This window comes from Ostrea edulis, chromosome 5, assembly GCF_947568905.1.
Source record: "Ostrea edulis chromosome 5, xbOstEdul1.1, whole genome shotgun sequence".
NCBI classification, from domain to species: domain Eukaryota; kingdom Metazoa; phylum Mollusca; class Bivalvia; order Ostreida; family Ostreidae; genus Ostrea; species Ostrea edulis.
In genome coordinates, this window is record NC_079168.1 from 74734033 (window position 1) to 74754285 (window position 20253).

Here is a 20253-nt window from a genome sequence, read left to right on the forward strand (position 1 = left end):
CAACCTGCAGTGCAGGGATGGTCAACAGCACCAATTGTAGTATAGGAGAGTGAGAAAATCTATGGCTGGACCAGGAATCAAACCCAGGACCCCTGCATTACTAGTCAGGTGCTCTAACCACTGAGCTACCCAGGCTGATATCCACAGTATATATAGCCCCAACTACTACACCTCAAATAAAAGACCACATTACCTCTTAAAAAGGGAAGTGAAATAATGTGGTGGGCCACAGTATAGGTTCTGTTTTACCACAAGATATGAAATTGTCCATTTGATGTATAAGCATCCTCAGGTATTTAAGATTTAACTTGTTCATTCTATGGCCCTTTTCCTACAGTGATTTTACCATATTCTGAAGCACTTCGGTATGCCCTGTAACTGTAGATTAGAAATATGCCTTGAAGGTTTCAACTTATGGAATTAATGTAATTTCTACTAATTTTATGATATAATTTTAAAACGCATTCATAATTTATAAAACTGTAGAAGTGCCAATTTACTTTATATCACATAAATTGAGTTGAAATTGCTTTCATTCTATATAATTCCGGGTCTGTTTAGAAAAACATTTGATTAATAATTATTAAGAAACGAGAAACATTTTAAAAACGTATGTGGCAATATCGAAAAAGACCAACTTTTGTCCAGTTTGACCCTTGTATCTCATAATTGATGAGACATCTACTTCTTAAAGGGATTGCGATTGATTCACGATTTTCCACAAAATTTTCTTTTTCACTTTTAATGATCAAAATCTACTGTCTAATGTGTTTAAAAATTTCACATAAAAATTAAGGTTATACATTATCACAGAAGCTCATTTTAGAGAGTATTATTTGTTTTGTAAACAAAGATTGCGGTATGTTACTGTTTACAAAATTTTCAAAAGAAATGGATATTGATCCAAGTTTATCATTTCTTTCACATTTCAAGCATTTTGGGGTAAAATATGTCATCTAAAAGTTAAAATTTGAGACTATGCAAAATTGAATTGCTTTATATTACAAAATCAATATTTCACTTGTTTGTTTGTTTACATAAAAAGACTCGAGTCTTAGTTTACATAACACAGATTTAAGGTTAAAATATTGCTTTTATTCTTGCATTCAGAAGAAACTGAAAAATATTTTTATCAAAAATCGTGAACCAGTCCCTTTAAGTAGTACCAGTGTTTGACATATTTCAAGCAAATTAATTTTAAGATACCAAGCAGAAAAGATCTTACTATGTTCAGTTTGACCTTGTGACCTGAAAAACAATAGAGGTACACTCTCTAGGGACAACCACTGTACCAAGTTACTGGCACCGTCAAGCATAGGATTGTTTTGATACTGAGCAGACGAGACTTAGAGAGTAAATATAGCCATAACATTCCAGGCTTCGGGGCCACCAACACAGATTTTCTCAAATCTGAGATTTCTCACAAAAATTGAGTTTTACTCACCCAACTGTGCCACCAAATGAATATTTTCTCAAACTCGGATATGTTTTTTAGTCTTTTCTCACATTTGATAATTTTCTAAAATTCATGCGCCACCAAAATATTTTTGAACTCAGCTCAAATCTCAACTTGCGCGAGAAAGTTTGGTGGCGTCGCATTTTAGCAAAATTTCTGCCGAGGTGAAAAACGTGAATTTGAGTCCGAGTTTGAGATTTTGATGAGTTGGTGGCCACAAAGCCTAGTTCACTGTATAAACTCAGTAGATTCTACAGATTGCATAAACCGACTGGACTGTAGATTCTACAGAATATATAAACTGATTGTAGATTCTACAGATTATATAAACTGACTGTGTAGATTCTACAAACTGACTGGACTGTAGATTCTATAAACTGACTGGACTGTAGATTCTACAGATTGTAGAAACTGACTGGACTGTAAATTCTACAGATTGTATAACCTGACTGTGTAGATTCCACAGATTATATAAATTGACTGGATTGAGTATATTCTACAGATTATATAAACTGACTGGACTGTAGATTCTACAGATTGTATAAATTGATTGGACTGTAGGTTGTATAAACTGACTGGACTGTAGGTTGTATAAACTTACTGGACTGTAGATTGTATAAACTGACTGTAGATTGTACAGATTATATAAACTGACTGTGTGGTCTACAGATTGTATAAACTGACTAGACTAGATTCTACAGATTATATAAACTGACTGTGTGGTCTACAGATTGTATAAACTGACTAGACTGTAGATTCTACAGATTATATAAACTGACTGGACTGTAGATTGTACAGATTATATAAACTGACTGGACTGTAGATTGTACAGATTATATAAACTGACTGTGTAGATTCTACATATTATATAAACTGACTGTGTAGATTCTACATATTATATAAACTGACTGGACTGTAGATTCTACAGATTATATAAACTGACTGGATTGAGTATATTCTACAGATTATATAAACTGACTGTGTAGATTCTACAGATTATATAAACTGACTGGACTGAGTATATAATTTTGCACACTGAAATGATAACAGAAGCCTGAAGGATTGATTTGTATTTTGGTTCTGGTTTACAAAGAGATAGGAATAAAATGACATCAATTCACGACATGTTTACACACTTATGGCACTAATAACCTACAACACATTCTGATAGTAATCCAGGGCAAAAATGAAATGATGCCATGGAAAGTTCGTCTTCTATCATGGTGTAATGAGCAAATGATGGCAAGCTCCTTCAATGTGGCAGAGGAGGGGTACCAGTACGAAATGCACTACTATGGTGCTCCTGAACAGAGATGAGAAGAATATTGCCATGAAATACATTGTACAATGTCTGTCGATAAACTGCAAGTAATATACTTGCATACCTAACAATTACAACAATGCTCTTATAGTATGAGAGAAATCTCCTTGTACAGCCTACATAAAGGGAGAGTACTCGTATTGTACCAGGATCTCTATGAATTAAAAAAAAAAAAAAAAGATGGTTAAAAATTTTTTCTTACAGTAATGAAATAAACTCACAAATTAGAGTTCACTCTTAATCATGATACATCAAACATCATTATTCCTGTGCAGGACACAAAACTTCTATCATAGCTCTTTGATTTTTTTATTTTCTTTCGATCCACGCTACTAAAAAAGTCAGTTTACACTTGTATGTATCATATCCATTTGCAATGTGTTAGGCCTTATTTTAGCAATGTTACATTACAGTTCTTATTGTTTTGTAAATTAACTTAAAACCTGCTTCAATGAACAAAATGTCAAACAATATTCTCACAATCTTGATAAAAAAGAAAACAATATAATACCAACTTATCAAGTGTATAATGATGCAATATTTTAATAAGTACAAATAAGTAAAAAAAAAAAAATAAATAAAAATGCTCTAATCTTAAGGTCACATTCACCATTGATCTGGTAAATTGATACAAAAATTCAGAAAATATTTCAAAATCAACAATGAAGAAATAAATCATATATTGGCTAGGTATCATCTAAAGATTACTTTCTTGTCAAATATCGAAGTGCAACAACCCAGATCTTCAAAATAAGTACAGCCCCTCTTCACATGCTTTGTTACATGCACACACATGCGGGTACCACAACAATAATGTTCCCTGTTCACTGACCAATCGCAAATGTACAACTGTGCTGGAAGGATATTAAAAGCTGGGCTTCTTTACGACATGGACGGTACTGGTAGCTTGTTGAAGAAGAGTGTGGCATGGGTGAAAGCCTCTAGTCCTATATTGAATACTGGATGGGTGGGTTTCTGTTCAATAGAAGATATACATATTTATAAGCAATGACTTTGCCACAATCAAGAATTGATCTCTACATTTTGGTGATCATGGCTGGTGAATAATTCTTCAGGTCTCTTTTGTTTTGTTGGTAAATTAATCCAAGCCTAATGACTGAAATAATTTTTTTTTGACTGAAAGATTTAGTTTATAACAAAATGATAAGATGGCAGGGTAGTTTCTAATAGTTAAATCAATGAAGAAACTTTTACTATATTCTTTAAGACCTCTGCTTTTTCTGTTAGTGATGAACCAGCTCCCAGTATTCACTATCTGCTTGTTTGTCCTCTAATTTATATTAAGGCAAGAGACCCATGGGCCACATCTGTCACCTGAGCCACCTTGGCCTGCCATTGTTCAAGGTCAATCACCAATGTATAACAAGGTCTTGCCATAAAGAATCTATACAAAAAATATGAAAGACCTACCTTAAATAGTTCAGGAGATGGTAAATAGGTAAGTTTTTTAAAAGTAGGTCAAACTCTTAGGTCAAAAGATAAAACACACCATTGTGTCACGAGGTTTTGCCATAAAGAATCTATATAAACAAGAGGCCCAAGGGCCTAGAATCGCTCTTCTGATAAATTGTACAACCCCACCATTTTTATTCTCAGCCTCTTAGTATTCTAAATCTTTAGTTAAATCCTAAGAATTCAAAAAAAGTAGGTCAATGTGACCTACTTTTTGGTTTACACATTTTGAGAACCCAAGAAATATCAACTGACAAAGTTTGATGATTTTAAGCCATTTAGTATCTGAATATTGAAATATAGCTGTCAAATTCCAATCGTAGGTCATGGTGACCTACTTTTTGGTCAGCGAACTCCGAACATGCAAGACCCATCAACTGACAAAGTTTGATGACTGTAGGTCAAATAGTATCTGAAATATATAAATATAACCGTCAAATTCCAAAAGTAGGTCAAGGTGACCTACTTTTTCGTCAACACCCTTCAAACATGCAAGACCCAACAACTGACAAAGTTTGATGACTGTAGGTCAAATAGTATCTGAATTATGTAAATATAGCCATCCAATTCCAAAAGTAGGTCAAGCTGACCTACTTTTTAGTCAACACCCTTTCGAACATGCAAGACCCATCAACTGACAAAGTTTGATGACTGTAGGTCAAATAGTATCTGAAATATATAAATATAGCTGTCAAATTCCAAAAGTAGGTCAAGGTGACCTACTTTTTGGTCGACACACTCCGTTGACTCAAGATGCATCAACTGTCAAAGTTTGATGATTGTAGGTCAATTAGTGACTGAAATATATAAATATAACTGTCAAATGCCAAAAGTAGGTCACAGTGACCTACTTTTTGGTCGATACACTCCGAAGACTCAAGATGCATCAACTGACAAAGTTTGATGATTGTAGGTCAAATAGTGTCTGAAATATAGTAATTTAGCTGTCAAATACCAAAAGTAGGTCATGGTGACCTACTTTTTGGTCGACACAAACCAAAGACTGAAGACGCATCAACTGACAAAGTTTGATGATCCTAGGTTTTACAGTGCCCAAAATATGCATCTCAAATTGAAAATGTGAAATTTGAATATCTGCAAAATTCAAAAAGTAGGTCACTGTGACCTACTTTTTTATAAATATGTTTCAAGGCCTCAAGATGCATCAACTTACAAGATTTGATGATTCTAAACCTCTCGGTATTTGAAATAACAACTTAAAATATATCTATAAATGATAAGCCATAAAATTCAGAAAGTAGGTCACGGTGACCTATTTTTCAGTTGACGCATTTCAAGGTCTCATGATCCACCAACTGACAAGTTTTGATAATCATAGGCTTCAAAGTGTCCAAGATATGCATCAAAATTAATTTTAAAATAAATACCTGAAAAATTCAAAAAGTAGGTCACAGTGACCTACTTTTGAGACAACTTAACACAAGGTCCTAAGATGCATCAACTGTCAAAATTTGATGATCCTAGTCCTTATAATGACTAAAATATCTAAGATTTAAGGAATTTAAAAATTTTTTTAATTTAGGTCAACTTTGAAGTGACCTCGAGACCACGCCCTTTGCCCCAGGGTAATGCCTTGAACAATTTTTAATCTACAACATATCCTCATCCTTATGTGTAAGTTTGGTGATAATCTGCCCTGTGGTTCTTGAGAAGAAGATTTTTTAGCAACCACTACTTTTGTTTGTATTTTCCTGATTATCTCCCCTTGTTAAAGGGTCACATCCCTCTATTTAGTATGTATGAAAGCCTTTGGGCCAATGATACCCTGTAACAAATTTGAAAAAAATTGGCCAAGGGGTTCTTGAGTTATAGCCCTTTTTCTAAAAAGTTTACGCACACCGCACAAATGGCCATAGCATTAGCTCTTTGAGCCTTTGGCTCAGAAGAGCTAAAAATGTGAAAGTCCTACCTAAAATAGTTCTGGATACTTAATATGTTATGCTTTCTTAAAATGTAGGTCAAACTCCGAGTTCAAAGTTTAAGGACATGATAAGAAATGTCTTGCCATATGAAATTTATATACAAAGCATGAAAGGTCTACCTTAAATAGTTCAGGACATACTGAATAGGTCATATTTTCATTAAAAGTAGGTCAAACTTCCGGGTCAAGATGTAGGTCAAACTTCCGGGTCAAGATCACACATCATTGGATCACATGAAAGGTCTTGTTGTAAAGAATGTATATACAAAATATGAAAGCCCTAGCTTGAATAGTTCAAGAGATATTTGAAAAAATATTTTCCATATATATCAGCACTTAAATCTTTGATCCCCATTGTGGCCCCACCCTACCCCTGGGGACCATGATTTGAATCAAGAATCTGCACTATACCAGGAAGCTTTCATATAAATTTGAACTTTTTCTGGCCCTTAGATACTTGAGAAGATTTTTAAATGATCCCATCCTATTACTTATTTTTGTGATTATCTCCCCTTTAAAGGGGGCCTGGCCCTACATTAGAACAAGTCGAAAATGTAAAAAGTTTACGAAATTAGATTGGACAAACAGACACCAGACAAAAATAGATCAAAGCTTTCAGCTCAGCTGAGCTAAACAAGAGGCCCATAGGCCTTAAATTTATACTGTCAATTTTTGTGTTGAAAATTTTTGTTGCAAAATTGTAATTTACTATTTCAATGACAGAAAAAATTAGGTTTATGAACTTCTGTTATTAATACAATGTATTTGTGTTAGAAAACCTATCGAATGAAATAAAATATTATTATTGTCTTCCTGTACAAAAATTGATTTCTATATAATTCTATACATTCAATAAAACCAAGATCTTTATTTTGATAAAATCTGAAACTTAATTTTGATTTTATCAATGACTGTGGTTCAAGTTACATACAAAACTATAGTAACAGAACATTTTTATAAAAAAAAAATTCAGACTGAGGGCTATTAACTTTAACGGTCATCTGAGTACCATAGCCCATACAATGACATGTCAGGGAGTCTCGTATTTGCATTTTTTAAGCCTCATTCTGAAGTCTTTTGTGCAGAACAATTCCCATTCAATTACAATAGAAGGAAAGATGGGGTTTTAAGCATTTAAATCAGCCCTTATTCAAACCCCCCTTTCACAAGGATTTATATCTGTAATTTTGATAGACAGCTGATGCATCCTCTCCTCTAAATAAATGTGTGTATTCTATCTTTCGTTGAACATCAGAGGAACAAAAGAAGATTTCTTAAGCATTATATACTCTATAAGTTTTAGATAAAAATATTTCCAGTATAAAATTGTGTAAATTTTCATTCCCTTATTCACAATTTCATTAATAATTAATGCACACAACATGCTTACAATTCATTTCTACAATCCTACAATGCACAATATTCAATATAATATGGCCAAATGACCAAGTTAGCCACCCCCCACTTCTCAACTGACCTGACCATTAAGGCCATGGATATCATCATAATCATTATGAACAAAATAGTAACATAAGATTAAAGGAGATTTATGCTGCAGAAGTAGAGAAAAAGATTTTCTAAGATTTAATGCATTTTCACTATATCTAGCCATAACATTGGCCCCATTCTAGGTGTGAACCCCTGACCCGGCTGGGGGCAATACATTTCACAATATAAGTACATGTAGATTAAGGCTTCATAATCATGCATTCAGTTTATCTTTCACTATGGTGGAAGTAAAGAAAAGGATTTTTTCTAAGATTTAATGCATTTTAAAACTGACTGTGGCAGTTGTAGCATGATATTTTATGTTAGAACATGCACTAAATCTGAATAACCTTATCCAACTTACCAATTCATTTCGAGGATCTCCTAGTACTTGCAGGTGGGCAATTTTTCCACCAGCAAAGTGCTGTGCTATGGCCATTCCACTCAGACAGTAACAGGTGTGGTAAAAATCACGAGCCCTGATGAAAAATACACAATGTGACTCATCTATTATAATAACTTGTAACTGACTGTGGGAAAATGTATTTCAAACCCAACCTGTCAATGGTAGGGATGGGGCAACTGAAACAAGAGGCCCATGGGCCACATTGCTAATATGAGTCACCTTGGCCCTGCTTTTATTCAGCTATTGTGATTTTAAAAAAAGAATTGCAACCTTTATTCCCATGATTATTTTTGACCCCATATTGTGGCTCCAACCTACTCCATAAGATCACAATATAACCATGATACAATGTCACAAGATTAAGGCATAGGTGCCCTCGGGTAATAACCCTACTAAGACCTGATAAAGTGTGATGTCTCCCTGCTAAACAGTCCATAATTGTATATTATGCCCCTGTCTTTGATATTAGGGACATGCCCACATTAACAAATTCAATTTTTAATTTTTCGCCCGAAATATAATACCGTATAGCGGTTTTTTTTCCATGGGTCGAAAATTTGGCGATTTGCTGGCTCAAAGATATGTTAATAATTTTAGCGGGATAAATTTTGGTGGACAAGAAGCGTTATATCTCTTGCAAATACCAAAGTCGCAACATGATGCATATATGGCGAGTGAAATTTTGGTGGAAAGCTATCTAATTGCTAAAATAATCCAAATCTAATTATCACCCCACTGAAACAAGATGTGTTTGTGAAACACAAATGCCCCCAATAATGGACAATTCCGAAGATGGCCAAGGTCACAAAGACAAATATCTTGGTACCAGTAGAAAGTGGGATCTTGTCACAAGAAATGTTCATGTGCAATATGAAAGCTCTAATATTTACCATCTAGAAGTTAGGACCAATGTCAATTTTTTAAAAAGTAGGTCAAATGTCAAGGTCAAAAGGTTTAGTACCAAGGGAAAGGTCTTGTCACAAGGAATACCCATGTGAAATATCAAAGCTCTATCACTTACTGTTCAAAAGTTATTAGCAAGGTTAAAGTTTTTAAAAAGTAGGTCAAACTCCAAGGTCGAAGTCACAGGGTAAACAAGAGGTACTGTGAACAATGCTCACTAAGAATACCCCCCGCTTACCCCAATCACCCAAAGGGTGTTGGTAATAGGTATAAACTACCTCTTTTCTGAGTGTAAAAAACAAATGGCATGACAAACCTTGGGTATTCTCGTTTGTAGGGAGAAATGGATTATCTAGGAACACAGGATCTCCATGCGATGAAAAAAGCCGTTAAAGAACTTAAATGGAAACCATATTGCTACTTCAATGTCCAGTGCGCGTGACCTTTGACCTTTTGACCCCAAAATCAATAGGGAACATCTTCATATGGGTAGTCCATATGTATGATATGGTGACTGTAGGTGGAAAGGATAACGCTTTAGAGCCCGGAAACCATATTGCTACTTCAATGTCCAGTGCGCTTGACCTTTGACCTTTTGACCCCAAAATCAATAGGGAACATCTTCATCCCATGGGTAGTCCATATGTATGTTATGGTGATTGTAGGTGGAAAGGATAATGCTTTAGAGCCCGGAAACCATATTGCTACTTCGATGTCCAGTGCACTTGACCTTTGACCTTTTGACCCCAAAATCGATAGGGAACATCTTCATCCCATGGGTAGTCCATATATATATGATATGGTGACGGTAGGTGGAAAGGATAATGCTTTAGAGCCCGGAAACCATTGCGTCTACAGACAGACGGACGGACAGCCTGATTCCAGTATACCCCCCCACGGGGGGTATAAAAATGTTGATACCCACAGAAAGGTCTTTTCATAAGGAATACTCATGTGAAATATCAAAGCTCTATCACTTACTGTTCAAAAGTTATTAGCAAGGTTAAAGTTTCAGACAGAATTACAGACAGGACAAAAACAATATGCCCCCCAATCTTCGATCTCGGGGGCATAAAAACCTGCTATACAGTAACCAAATAAAACAGTTTTCATCAACAAAGAGAAAATGAAAGAAAACATGAAATAATCATAACATCTACATGCAAGAGATTGAGGAGTTGCGTGACCTACTTTCCTGGTTTGTCAATCAGTCCTCCCCCAGCATGCTGACAACAGAGGAGAAGATATTCCTGTAAAGCATCCTGGTCAAACATCCATTTCTCAGAGCTGAGGCAGTCATTGTGGTCTACAAATTAATATGTTCCAATTGATAATACACAAGCACTGTACATGCAAAAAGAAATACAGTAAAACATGGTTATAGTGAACCTCCAGGGCCAGCGAAAACTAAACTTCATTATACAGTGAAACACGGTTATAGTGAACCTCAGGGCCAGCAAATACTAAAATTCATTATACAGTAAAACACGGTTATAGCGAACCTCCAGGGTCAGCAAAAACCAACCTTCATTATACAGTAAAACACAGTTATAGTGAACCTCAGAGTCAGCGAAAACCAAACTTCATTATACAGTAAAACACAGTTATAGTGAACCTCCAGGGCCAGCAAAAACCAAACTTCATTATACAGTAAAACACGGTTATAATGAACCTCCAGGGCCAGCGAAAACTAAACTTCATTATACAGTAAAACACAGTTATAGTGAACCTCCAGGGCCAGCTAAAACCAAACTTCATTATACAGCAAAACATGCTCATAGTGAATATCCAGGGCCAGCGAAAACCAAACTTCATTTTACAGTAAAACACGGTTATAGTGAACCTCAGGGCCAGCGAAAACCAAACTTTATTATACAGTAAAACACGGTTATAGTGAATATCCAGGGCCAGCGAAAACCAAACTTCATTATACAGTAAAACATAGTTATAGTGAACCTCCAGGGCCAGCGAAAACCAAACTTCATTATACAGCAAAACATGCTCATAGTGAATATCCAGGGCCAGCGAAAACCAAACTTCATTATACAGTGAAACATGGTTATAGTGAACCTACAGGGACGGCGAAAAACAGTTCATTATAACCAAACTTCAATATACAGTAAAACACGGTTATAGTGAACCTTTGGGGTTGGTGAAAAACAGTTTTTTATAACCAAACTTCATTATACAGTAAAACACGTTCATAATGAACCTACAGGGACGGCAAAAAACAGTTCATTATAACCAAACTTCAATATACAGTAAAACACGGTTAAAGTGAACCTTCAGGGTTGGCGAAAAACAGTTTTTTATAACCAAATTTCATTATACAGTAAAACACGGTTAAAGTGAACCTCCAGGACCAGCGAAAAACACTGTTATCATCAAACTTCGTTATATTCAAGAAAATTTTGCTTATTTTCCTCGCATAGGGGAATAAATATCATCGCAATAAGTGTGAATTCATTATAAGCATGTTCATTATAAGCATGTTTTACTGTACTGTGTTCAAATCATCTGAAATTCATTGTGTGTATAGTTCATTTTATCTTCTAAAAGAGACGTGTTAAATTATTAGCTTTGATGCTGAATGTGTTCTAGCAGAATTCAAACAGTAATAAAAAATTATGCAGTTAAAGAAAAGAAATTGTATGTAATCATCTTTCATTGCCATTAAGTTTGTTTTGAAGGAACCAGCAAAATATACACAGATATTTACTTCTAATGTTCACTTTTCAGGAACATTTAGACTATTCGTAGTTTGGAGGTATAAAAACAATGAAACATGAGGTGATATGAATAATGGGCACAGCCTACAGTGTATTATGCAAAAATGAATTCATACCCTATACTTCCATCATTTTATAATATCTTCCATTTCATGCAAACAACTAGACATTTCTTCCTTCTATCTACTTGACAAATAGGTCGTCATGTGAAGTTGAAAGGACAAATCTTTTTTTATCAAGAAATAAAATACAATACTATGATATACATGTACTTTATAGCATAGGTTTTATCAATGACAAAACATTGGTTAATGAAAATACTTGAAAAGGAAATTCTGACCCTGAGCTAGTATCATGTGGATAATTGGCAGGGCTCCCCCCTGCCAGAAGGAATAACAGCCGTCTACAAGTTTATTGGTCCGCCCCTGGAAGCCACCCTCGTATCTCATCTGTCGGTTTACTGTCCACTGCTGCAAAGCAAATTAAAACGATCCATGTACATGAATATTCATGTTTTGGAAATTGAACTTGCATGATTTGAAAACTTAAGTTTTCCAAGGTGTGTTGACTGCAATCACATCATCTAATAATCATGGTTTACCTTAAAACATGCTAATTTTTTTTAAAAACTGTTAAAGTTTCAGACAGAATTACAGAATGACAGACAGGACAAAAACAATATGCTCCCCGATCTTCGATCTCGGGGGCATAAAAAGATATTATTGTGAAACTTTGTAACCCCCCTCCCCCAACCCCCAATTATGCTTTTAAATAACAAAAGAAAATTAACATTTTTATTCTACCAAATTAACATTGTTAAGCTTTTTCTCTGACAACTCTACAGTATAGAACAGAAATCTCACCATTAGTTTTTCTATATTGCACAGCTTCCCGTGTCCCAGTATAACCAGGGCTGCTAGTCCACAGAATGAGTACCCTCCATGAGCCTCGAGTCCTGGGTAACCCCCAAATCCACCCTCGTATGTCTGGCAGCTGTTTAAAAAATTAGTGCAGTACTTTTTACATATTAATCATCACCTAAGGACTTTCATGTGAATTCATCTAATCAGAAATTCCCGATCAAATTGTGATGATTTATAAAGGACCGTTACAATTTTTGTGGAAAGTAAATTCACTGTGACAAAGCTTGTATGAGAAAAATCTTGCAAAATTGACCTTGTGATCCACTCGGGGGTTCCATCAAACATCTGGGGAGTGATGATGTTAGTCAGTCTGGCTACACTGGCAGCACAGTAAGCTCCCCTTAATAAATCAAAGCACAATGTTACAGAAATCAGAGCTCATTTCAACAAATATAATCTGTATGTAGGGCAAACTCTCTCATCAATATTTTCATCCTTCCAGGACTTTTAGTGACTAATCCAAAAAATATTTGTTACCTAGATCCTCCCATGCACTGACAAATTTGGGTCTACAGACCGACAAATCTGGGTCTACAGACCGACAGATCTGGGTCTACAGACCAACAGATCTGGATCTACAGACCGACAAATACGGGTCTATAGACCAACAGATCTGGGTCTACAGACTGACAAATTTGGATCTACAGACCGACAGGTGCAAAACAATATGACCCCTCTTTTTCAAAGGAGGGCATAAAAATTGCATTCCATATGGAAAATTGATTCATTTTACTTATAAACAAAAGGTACTGTGAGCAATGCTCACTAAGAATACCCCCCGCTTACCCCAATCACCCAAAGGGTGTTGTTAATAGGTATAAATTACCTCATTCCTGAGTGTAAAAATAAAGTATGCCTTTGTAGAAGAAAATGGAAAATATAGTCCGAACACAAATCCATGGCATAAACCTATAATTTTGACCTTGAGATCAAAGGTCAAGGTCATAAAGAGGTCATGAATGTACATGACACATCGTCTCATGGTGATACACCCATGTCTTATGGTATGACTATGTCAAAACCCTATAATCAATTTTGACCTTGAGGTCAAAGTTCAAGGTCATATAGAGGTCATGAAGGTACCCAGCACATTGTCTCATGGTGATACACTCATGTGTCAAATATGGTATGCCTATGTCAAAGAACAAAGAAGTCATGGCCCTGACACGAATCCATTATAAAAACCTTTAATTTTGACCTTGAGGTCAAGGTCATATGGAGGTCATGAAGGTACACGACACATTGTCTCACAGTGATACACTCATCAGGGGTTGAAATTAACTTTTTCTACCACAGGCTAATTTTAGCCTGTGGGTAAAAAATCCACAGGCTAAAATGAAAACCTACTAGCTAAAATAAAAATAATGAAGCAGTGCTCTTTTTTCATGCTTTTTTAAAATCAATTATTTTCCCCATCATTACTGAGCTTAGTGGGTCAACAGACATCGTTTGGACAAGACACTAAGTTACGTAGGTCAAATGGTGCAATGTTTAGGTCTCTTGACAATCGCACCTCTAATCCACAACCTGTTTACCGCAGACCTGTCTAAATCCAAAGTCTTCCAATTTCACGCCACATCAGGGGTGTCACTAGTGATTTTTCAAAGCGAATCCCGGACTCATGGTTTATAAGCAGCACGATCATGAGTCCCATGAACTTTTTTGATAATCATCTATGCGGTGAGCAGTGCACTCGTTTCATCACTACAAGTTGTAGTACAACCCGAGAATGAATTACTGTGAATTTACAGTAAGTGTGAACGACTCAGCTTCTCAAGATCATTCGAGGTCTCGGATAGTTGGTTTCATAACAAATCTGTCAATGTTGACGCATCAAGGAAAGAATAATCACTGCGATTGGACCAATATTTAAAGGGGCGGGAATAAAAATAATTTTAGATGGTCACACGTGTCTTTACACTGGCGTGTCATTACATAATCTTTTAGCACGATGGAAGAGACTGCGAAAAGGGAAAACCAATACCAACTAAAAAACAATGACGTTGATTTTAAAATTACATGCCGAGAGTTTATTTTATGGTAAAATCAGTAAGAAATTAGGCGTCGCAAAAGCCACGTTATAAAATTGTCAATCATGGGAACTCTTGCACCGAAAATGTCGCCAACGAAGCTCACACCGGCAATGCTCACACCGGATGTACTTTTGTTAATCGAGTATGAAATTAAAAAGAAATCAAGTGTATATTAATAGAGAAATCAGACAAAATTTATTAAGAAGAAATATTTGTACCCCTGACAATGTACCAAAGGTGTCTTTAATTTGTAGAACTGCGAGAAATTTTTAGGGAAATGACTTTCAAGAAACTGCAAAGAAAATCCAAGAGAAGCATATTTCGTCTGAACACAGGGACTCGTCACGAAATATTTGTCTTTTTAAAATTTGACATCGTCTATTCTATATTTACAAATAAATGTAAATATAGAATAGAGAGGGTCAATTCGTGACGAGCCCCTGTGGTCTGAACACGAACGAAGTGTTGAAAATTTCTTTGCTACTGATTTTATTGCAATTTAGGCCGAGTCAGTTATATATATATATATAGATAGATAGATAGATAGATATATATATATAGAGAGAGAGAGAGAAAGAAAGAGAAATTCTAAACGCTTTATTGAAATATTTCGACCGGGTTACCGGTTTTCTTCAGTCGTGTTTTCGTGAAGAAGACCGGTAACACGGTCGAAATATTTCAACAAAGTGTTTAGAGTTTTTTCTGTATTTTACTTCCAAAAAAGAGACTTTATATATATATATATATATATATATTGACGAAGCGAGTGTCGCGTTCGTACAACGGGTAATCGCAATCATGGACATACCATAGGAACTTGAAATTTTATCAATAAAGTTAATAAAATGTACTTGATTGACCATAGCTCAAGGCTTGGTCAATCAAGTACATTTTATTAACTTTATTGATAAAATTTCAAACTCCTATGGACATACAGTTAGGGGTGGACCAGTGATATAGGTTCAAAGGTACGCCAGTATCGCAACATTAACAATCGACCTTTGCTGTTGTTTATTATGACGTTATAGAATGCTAACGAAATGCTGAATTTCTTTAATAATGTGTTACATGTACAGGAGAGGGGTGGTTTGGGGAATTTAGTATTTGCTAGAATTCACAGAACTTGCCGTTGTTCATTCAATTAACAGTATCTAGCGATGGTTACTTCCGAATTTCTTACGAAAATGTGGGTATATATAACAGTAAAAGACATCAAAGCATGCCATGTGTTGAAAATAAATGTTTTCTCGAAGCAGAATATCTATTGATCTTATTACTTAATCTGACAAATTATTTTAGGGGCGAGATCAAATGTTCAATGTTAGAGAAAACTGAGTTCACATAGTTCTCACCAAGACGCCACCCCCCCCCCCCCCCCCCCCCCCCCAATACAAAACTAAATATGAAGTATGTTGAAACTAATCGATTAACAAGTAAAACAAATGAAAGTGTACATTGAAACTATTAAACGTTTATTAAAATGTATTATTATGTGGTTTTAAAGTCAGTTGTCTTTTTTTCCCACTAACGTGTAATCGATGTCGGATGACAGAAACTTACGAGTTTTTACCCCCTCTTCCCCCTAACTATTTGAATTTAGAAATTTTTCCGACATGATCTTTTCCAATGCTTTGCAAGATTTCGAAAATATCCTCTGAGAGATTTATTTTAAAATAACGATATGGAAATTGCGAATGTGAAAGAGACAACAAAACAAAAGCATTGTTCTTAAACGGATAAAATCGCCTATAGAAACATGTACTGACATTTCTGATCACTTAGAACTGACAAGTATCTACAGGAATTTAAGGGAGTAACCTTTCAATTTTTATTGGGATATAGAGGCAACTGCGGATCCTGCCTTTTCCCGCAGCATTTTCGATCCCGTCTTTTTCTTTTCTTTTCAATATTCAGCACTATTTGAATTCTGGGATATTGCTATCCTGCCTTTTCTTTACATATCGGAGCTCGCCTTTTTCACCCTGTATTCCCCCTCCCATACCTATTGATACTGCGATGGATTATAAGTATAACACGGTTATTCCTGTTTAAAAGATAAAATTTATAAGGTATATCTTCTAAAGTTTACGAGATATCTTGTATCTTTTATAAGACATCTTATATTTTTTTCTTTATAAGATATCCCATCACTCTTATACATGCAGATATCTAGTATATATAAGATAAACTTTACAAGACATTTTATTAACGTAATCTCAAATCTCCGTTGTCAAATCAAAACCGATATTGAATCTCACGCTATGTACGGTGCAATTTACACTGAAATCGAATATTGAAACTTACACTTGTTAGGCACGAGATAATATAATGCCAAATACTTGGGACCGCCTACCTATAATTTAACCGACCTATCAAAAGCGCTCTTTAAAATCACTCGGGGACTTTCCAAATGAACTATCTGAAGCACGTCATGTACTTGCCGATATGTCTCGTTCACACTTACTGTAAATCCACAGTAATGTAGATAGGACATTCTGATAAAATTGACTAAAAACCTCATACTTGGAATTCAATTTCATCTCCCCTATAAGTGAACAGGACTCGTAGCAGATGTCTATATTTTTCATCATAACGCGATGTCCGACCTCTAAAGCATTTGTTTGATGCCGAGTTTCTCAAAAAATCATAAGAGAAAAATCTGGATAGAAACGGTTGTTGAAATCGGTCGTTTATGTAAGCGTTTGTATGATTCTGAGTGCAAGTTAAAGAAAAGCGAATAGCGCATCACCGTATAAAACGGATACGATACGATCATGGTTTGTAGATCACCACTCGCTAAGATTTTCGAGTGCCCACTATTTTTACTCGCTATTTTCTAAATGTAATCCTGTTAATTTTTCACTCTGTTGAACATGATGGTATAACAAGTGGTAGATTTTCATTTCTGATCTACCCGCGCTTCTTAAAGTTTGTCGAAATTCATACCTTCAAATACACGGCCCTGCATGTTGACAGCTTGGGTATAATTGATTCAGAGGGCCGACTAAACAAGAACACCGCCAGACTGCATTTTAAAACGAAAGTGTTAGGGGCGATAATTCCCAGAATAATTGTGGTCGTTTAATACAGGTACAATATATAGAGTAACGTCTTAGGGGAAACTTTTTATGGTCATATACGACGGTGAGTCACTTAATACAGTGAGTCACTATGGCAGTTTTGACTGTATACATGTATATTCCCAAACTTTGTTCCCCTTACTGTGAACCAATCCTACCCCTGGTGGCCATGATTTGAACACAATGGAATATATACTACTTGAAGATGCTTGCATATTGATATGACTAATCATGGCCCTGCTGTTCTTAAAAGATTTTTCCTGTATATCTCCATGTAATAATAATCCCTTATTGAAGCCCCATCCTACCCTGAGGGCCATGATTTGGACAATCTTGAATCTTCATTATGTCAGGAAGCTTCCACACAAGTTTCATCTTTTCTGACCTATTGGTTCATGAAGAAGATCTTTAAATTACCTCACCCTATTTTTTCCTGGGGGGGGTGGGGGGGAGGTTATTTCCCCTTTGAACAAACTTGAATCCCTTCAACCATGAATACTCTGTACAAAGTTTGTTAAGAATTGTCCCAATGGTAATGTAGAAGATGATGAAATTGTGAAAATTTTACAACGCCGCTGACATTGACAAAAACGGACAAATTTTTATCAGAAAAGCTCACTTGAACCTTAGTCTCAGGCTAAAAACAATAAATTTGTCTATTTTACGCTACAAATGTATAGCCCACCTAGAGTTATCTTACCTTATGTCTACCTCTCCACCTTCGTGCATTTTGAAGGAACCATCCTTTGTCCTCATTCTCATTAGAAATGACTGAAGCTTTTCCCTAAATGAAAAATAAGTAATTTATAGGCCTCTGCATATATGTACAGTGTATATCAATCTGAAATACAGAGGAAATACCTTCCAGCTAAAAAAGGTAGTTCAATTTTGTACTGCTTCTCTCCAACTCACTACCCACCTTTCTATGACCCTGAAAGCATCCTCTGTACCCAGAATACATAACGCGTTCACTGCAGCATAGGTCGGGGCTAAATGTGCCTGTTGTCCGGGACCACCTACGGAAAAACAAGAAAATGAACTCCAGTGAATATCTCAGGATAAAATGTTACATCTGTATCGCCAAATCTATTATTCAATAACATTAAATTCAAACTGAATCAATGCATGTTCATTGCCAGTGTTTCATGTTAAATGGACAGACACTGGGATTCTGATCCCAAAAATGTTACCCTTTGCCCTTTGTGTGCCCCTTCGCCCCTTTTCGTACACCGTACAATCAGTTTAAATACTAAATTTCTGGCTTTATACAGATTGAAAGTTAAAAGAACTTAAGATTTTATCAGCCCCCCCCCCCCCCCCCCCCCCCCCCCGGATCTAATTATCAACAATGATAAGGAGATTAGCAAGATGAAGTCTCTATGAGGTCATATACAATTCAGGATTTCTTTTGTTTATATTTGTGTGTGTGTGTGTGTGGGTTCTTTGTTTATATTTGTGTGTGTGCGCGGGGGGGGGGGGGGGGGGGGTCACAGTATAGTATTATCACAGTACTTGTATAGCTCTGTAGCATAGTGATACTCTAACTACATAACTGTTACTGTGTATAAAGAACATCAAGGTACTCACAAAGAAACCTCATACAACACCAGTCAATGCGACAGTATTTTGGACCACACAGTCCTGTGTACACAATCAATGAACACACAGGACCAAACCAAATTTTTTCAGACCGAAAAACCTAATGTAAAAAAAGTGAAACACGTGAAAATGCAGAACCAAGGAAATCTTATTTATTATACAAGTAATACTATTGATATTTTATCTTGAGTACTATTAGGCCTAACAGCTTTTCTTTTACCAGGGATCGCTCCCGCATAATACTTTAGACGGTCCATGTGGTTTTAATCACATTCATTTACGTATTTGGATTTGTGCACTATTTTTTACTTATAACAAACATTTAAATGACTCTCCATCAAATTAGTAAAGATCAAAACTGGACACTGAGACATCGGGCATCCGGTCCAGTGTAAAAAATGACGCATCGGACCTGAGGCACTGCACATCGGTCAGGTCCGATGTCTTTCGCATAGACTGCAACACATGGATGGACATTTACCATAGATTCCCTAAAATAATGGTTGGCATGGAGAGATCTTCAAAGTTTGAAAATTGAAAGACAGCGGGATTATCCCCTGTAGTTCAATTCAATATCAGACATGCCATTGTTGATGTGACAACAAATAATTTATATTACATACACTGTGTAATACTTGCAGTTGTATCATACATGTGTAATACATGACTATATGTCAATTTCCTCCTACCTCCAAAGCCCCCATCTGGACACTGACATTTTGCTAAGAACTGGGAAATCCTACAACATAAAACTTCATTCAGAACAACATTTATACAAATATTAATATGTAATATTTTAATGTATTCAATCTCTAGAAAAATTGCTGGAGAAGTTTGTGAAATCATTAAACATCAATGCTGAACTCAATAGGCATATAAATTCTATACTTGGGATTTAAT

General features: G+C 35.7%; 1 protein-coding gene across 2 annotated transcripts in view; it reads right to left on the reverse strand.

Annotated features, from left to right (window-relative positions):
* Positions 1-2510: 2510 nt before the first annotated feature.
* The window catches only part of LOC125652536 (protein farnesyltransferase subunit beta-like), a 34645-nt gene continuing 16902 nt past the window's right edge, over positions 2511-20253 (reverse strand). For both annotated transcript variants that reach the window (XM_048881838.2, XM_048881837.2), the window contains exons 5-13: positions 20043-20092; positions 18674-18770; positions 18455-18538; positions 12895-12981; positions 12582-12711; positions 12059-12188; positions 10181-10295; positions 8045-8159; positions 2511-3752 (exon numbers count right to left, since the gene is read on the reverse strand). In XM_048881838.2, coding sequence (XP_048737795.1) covers positions 3660-3752; positions 8045-8159; positions 10181-10295; positions 12059-12188; positions 12582-12711; positions 12895-12981; positions 18455-18538; positions 18674-18770; positions 20043-20092 — 901 coding nt within the window. In that variant the 3' untranslated portion in view covers positions 2511-3659. The remainder of the gene's footprint in view (positions 3753-8044; positions 8160-10180; positions 10296-12058; positions 12189-12581; positions 12712-12894; positions 12982-18454; positions 18539-18673; positions 18771-20042; positions 20093-20253) is intronic.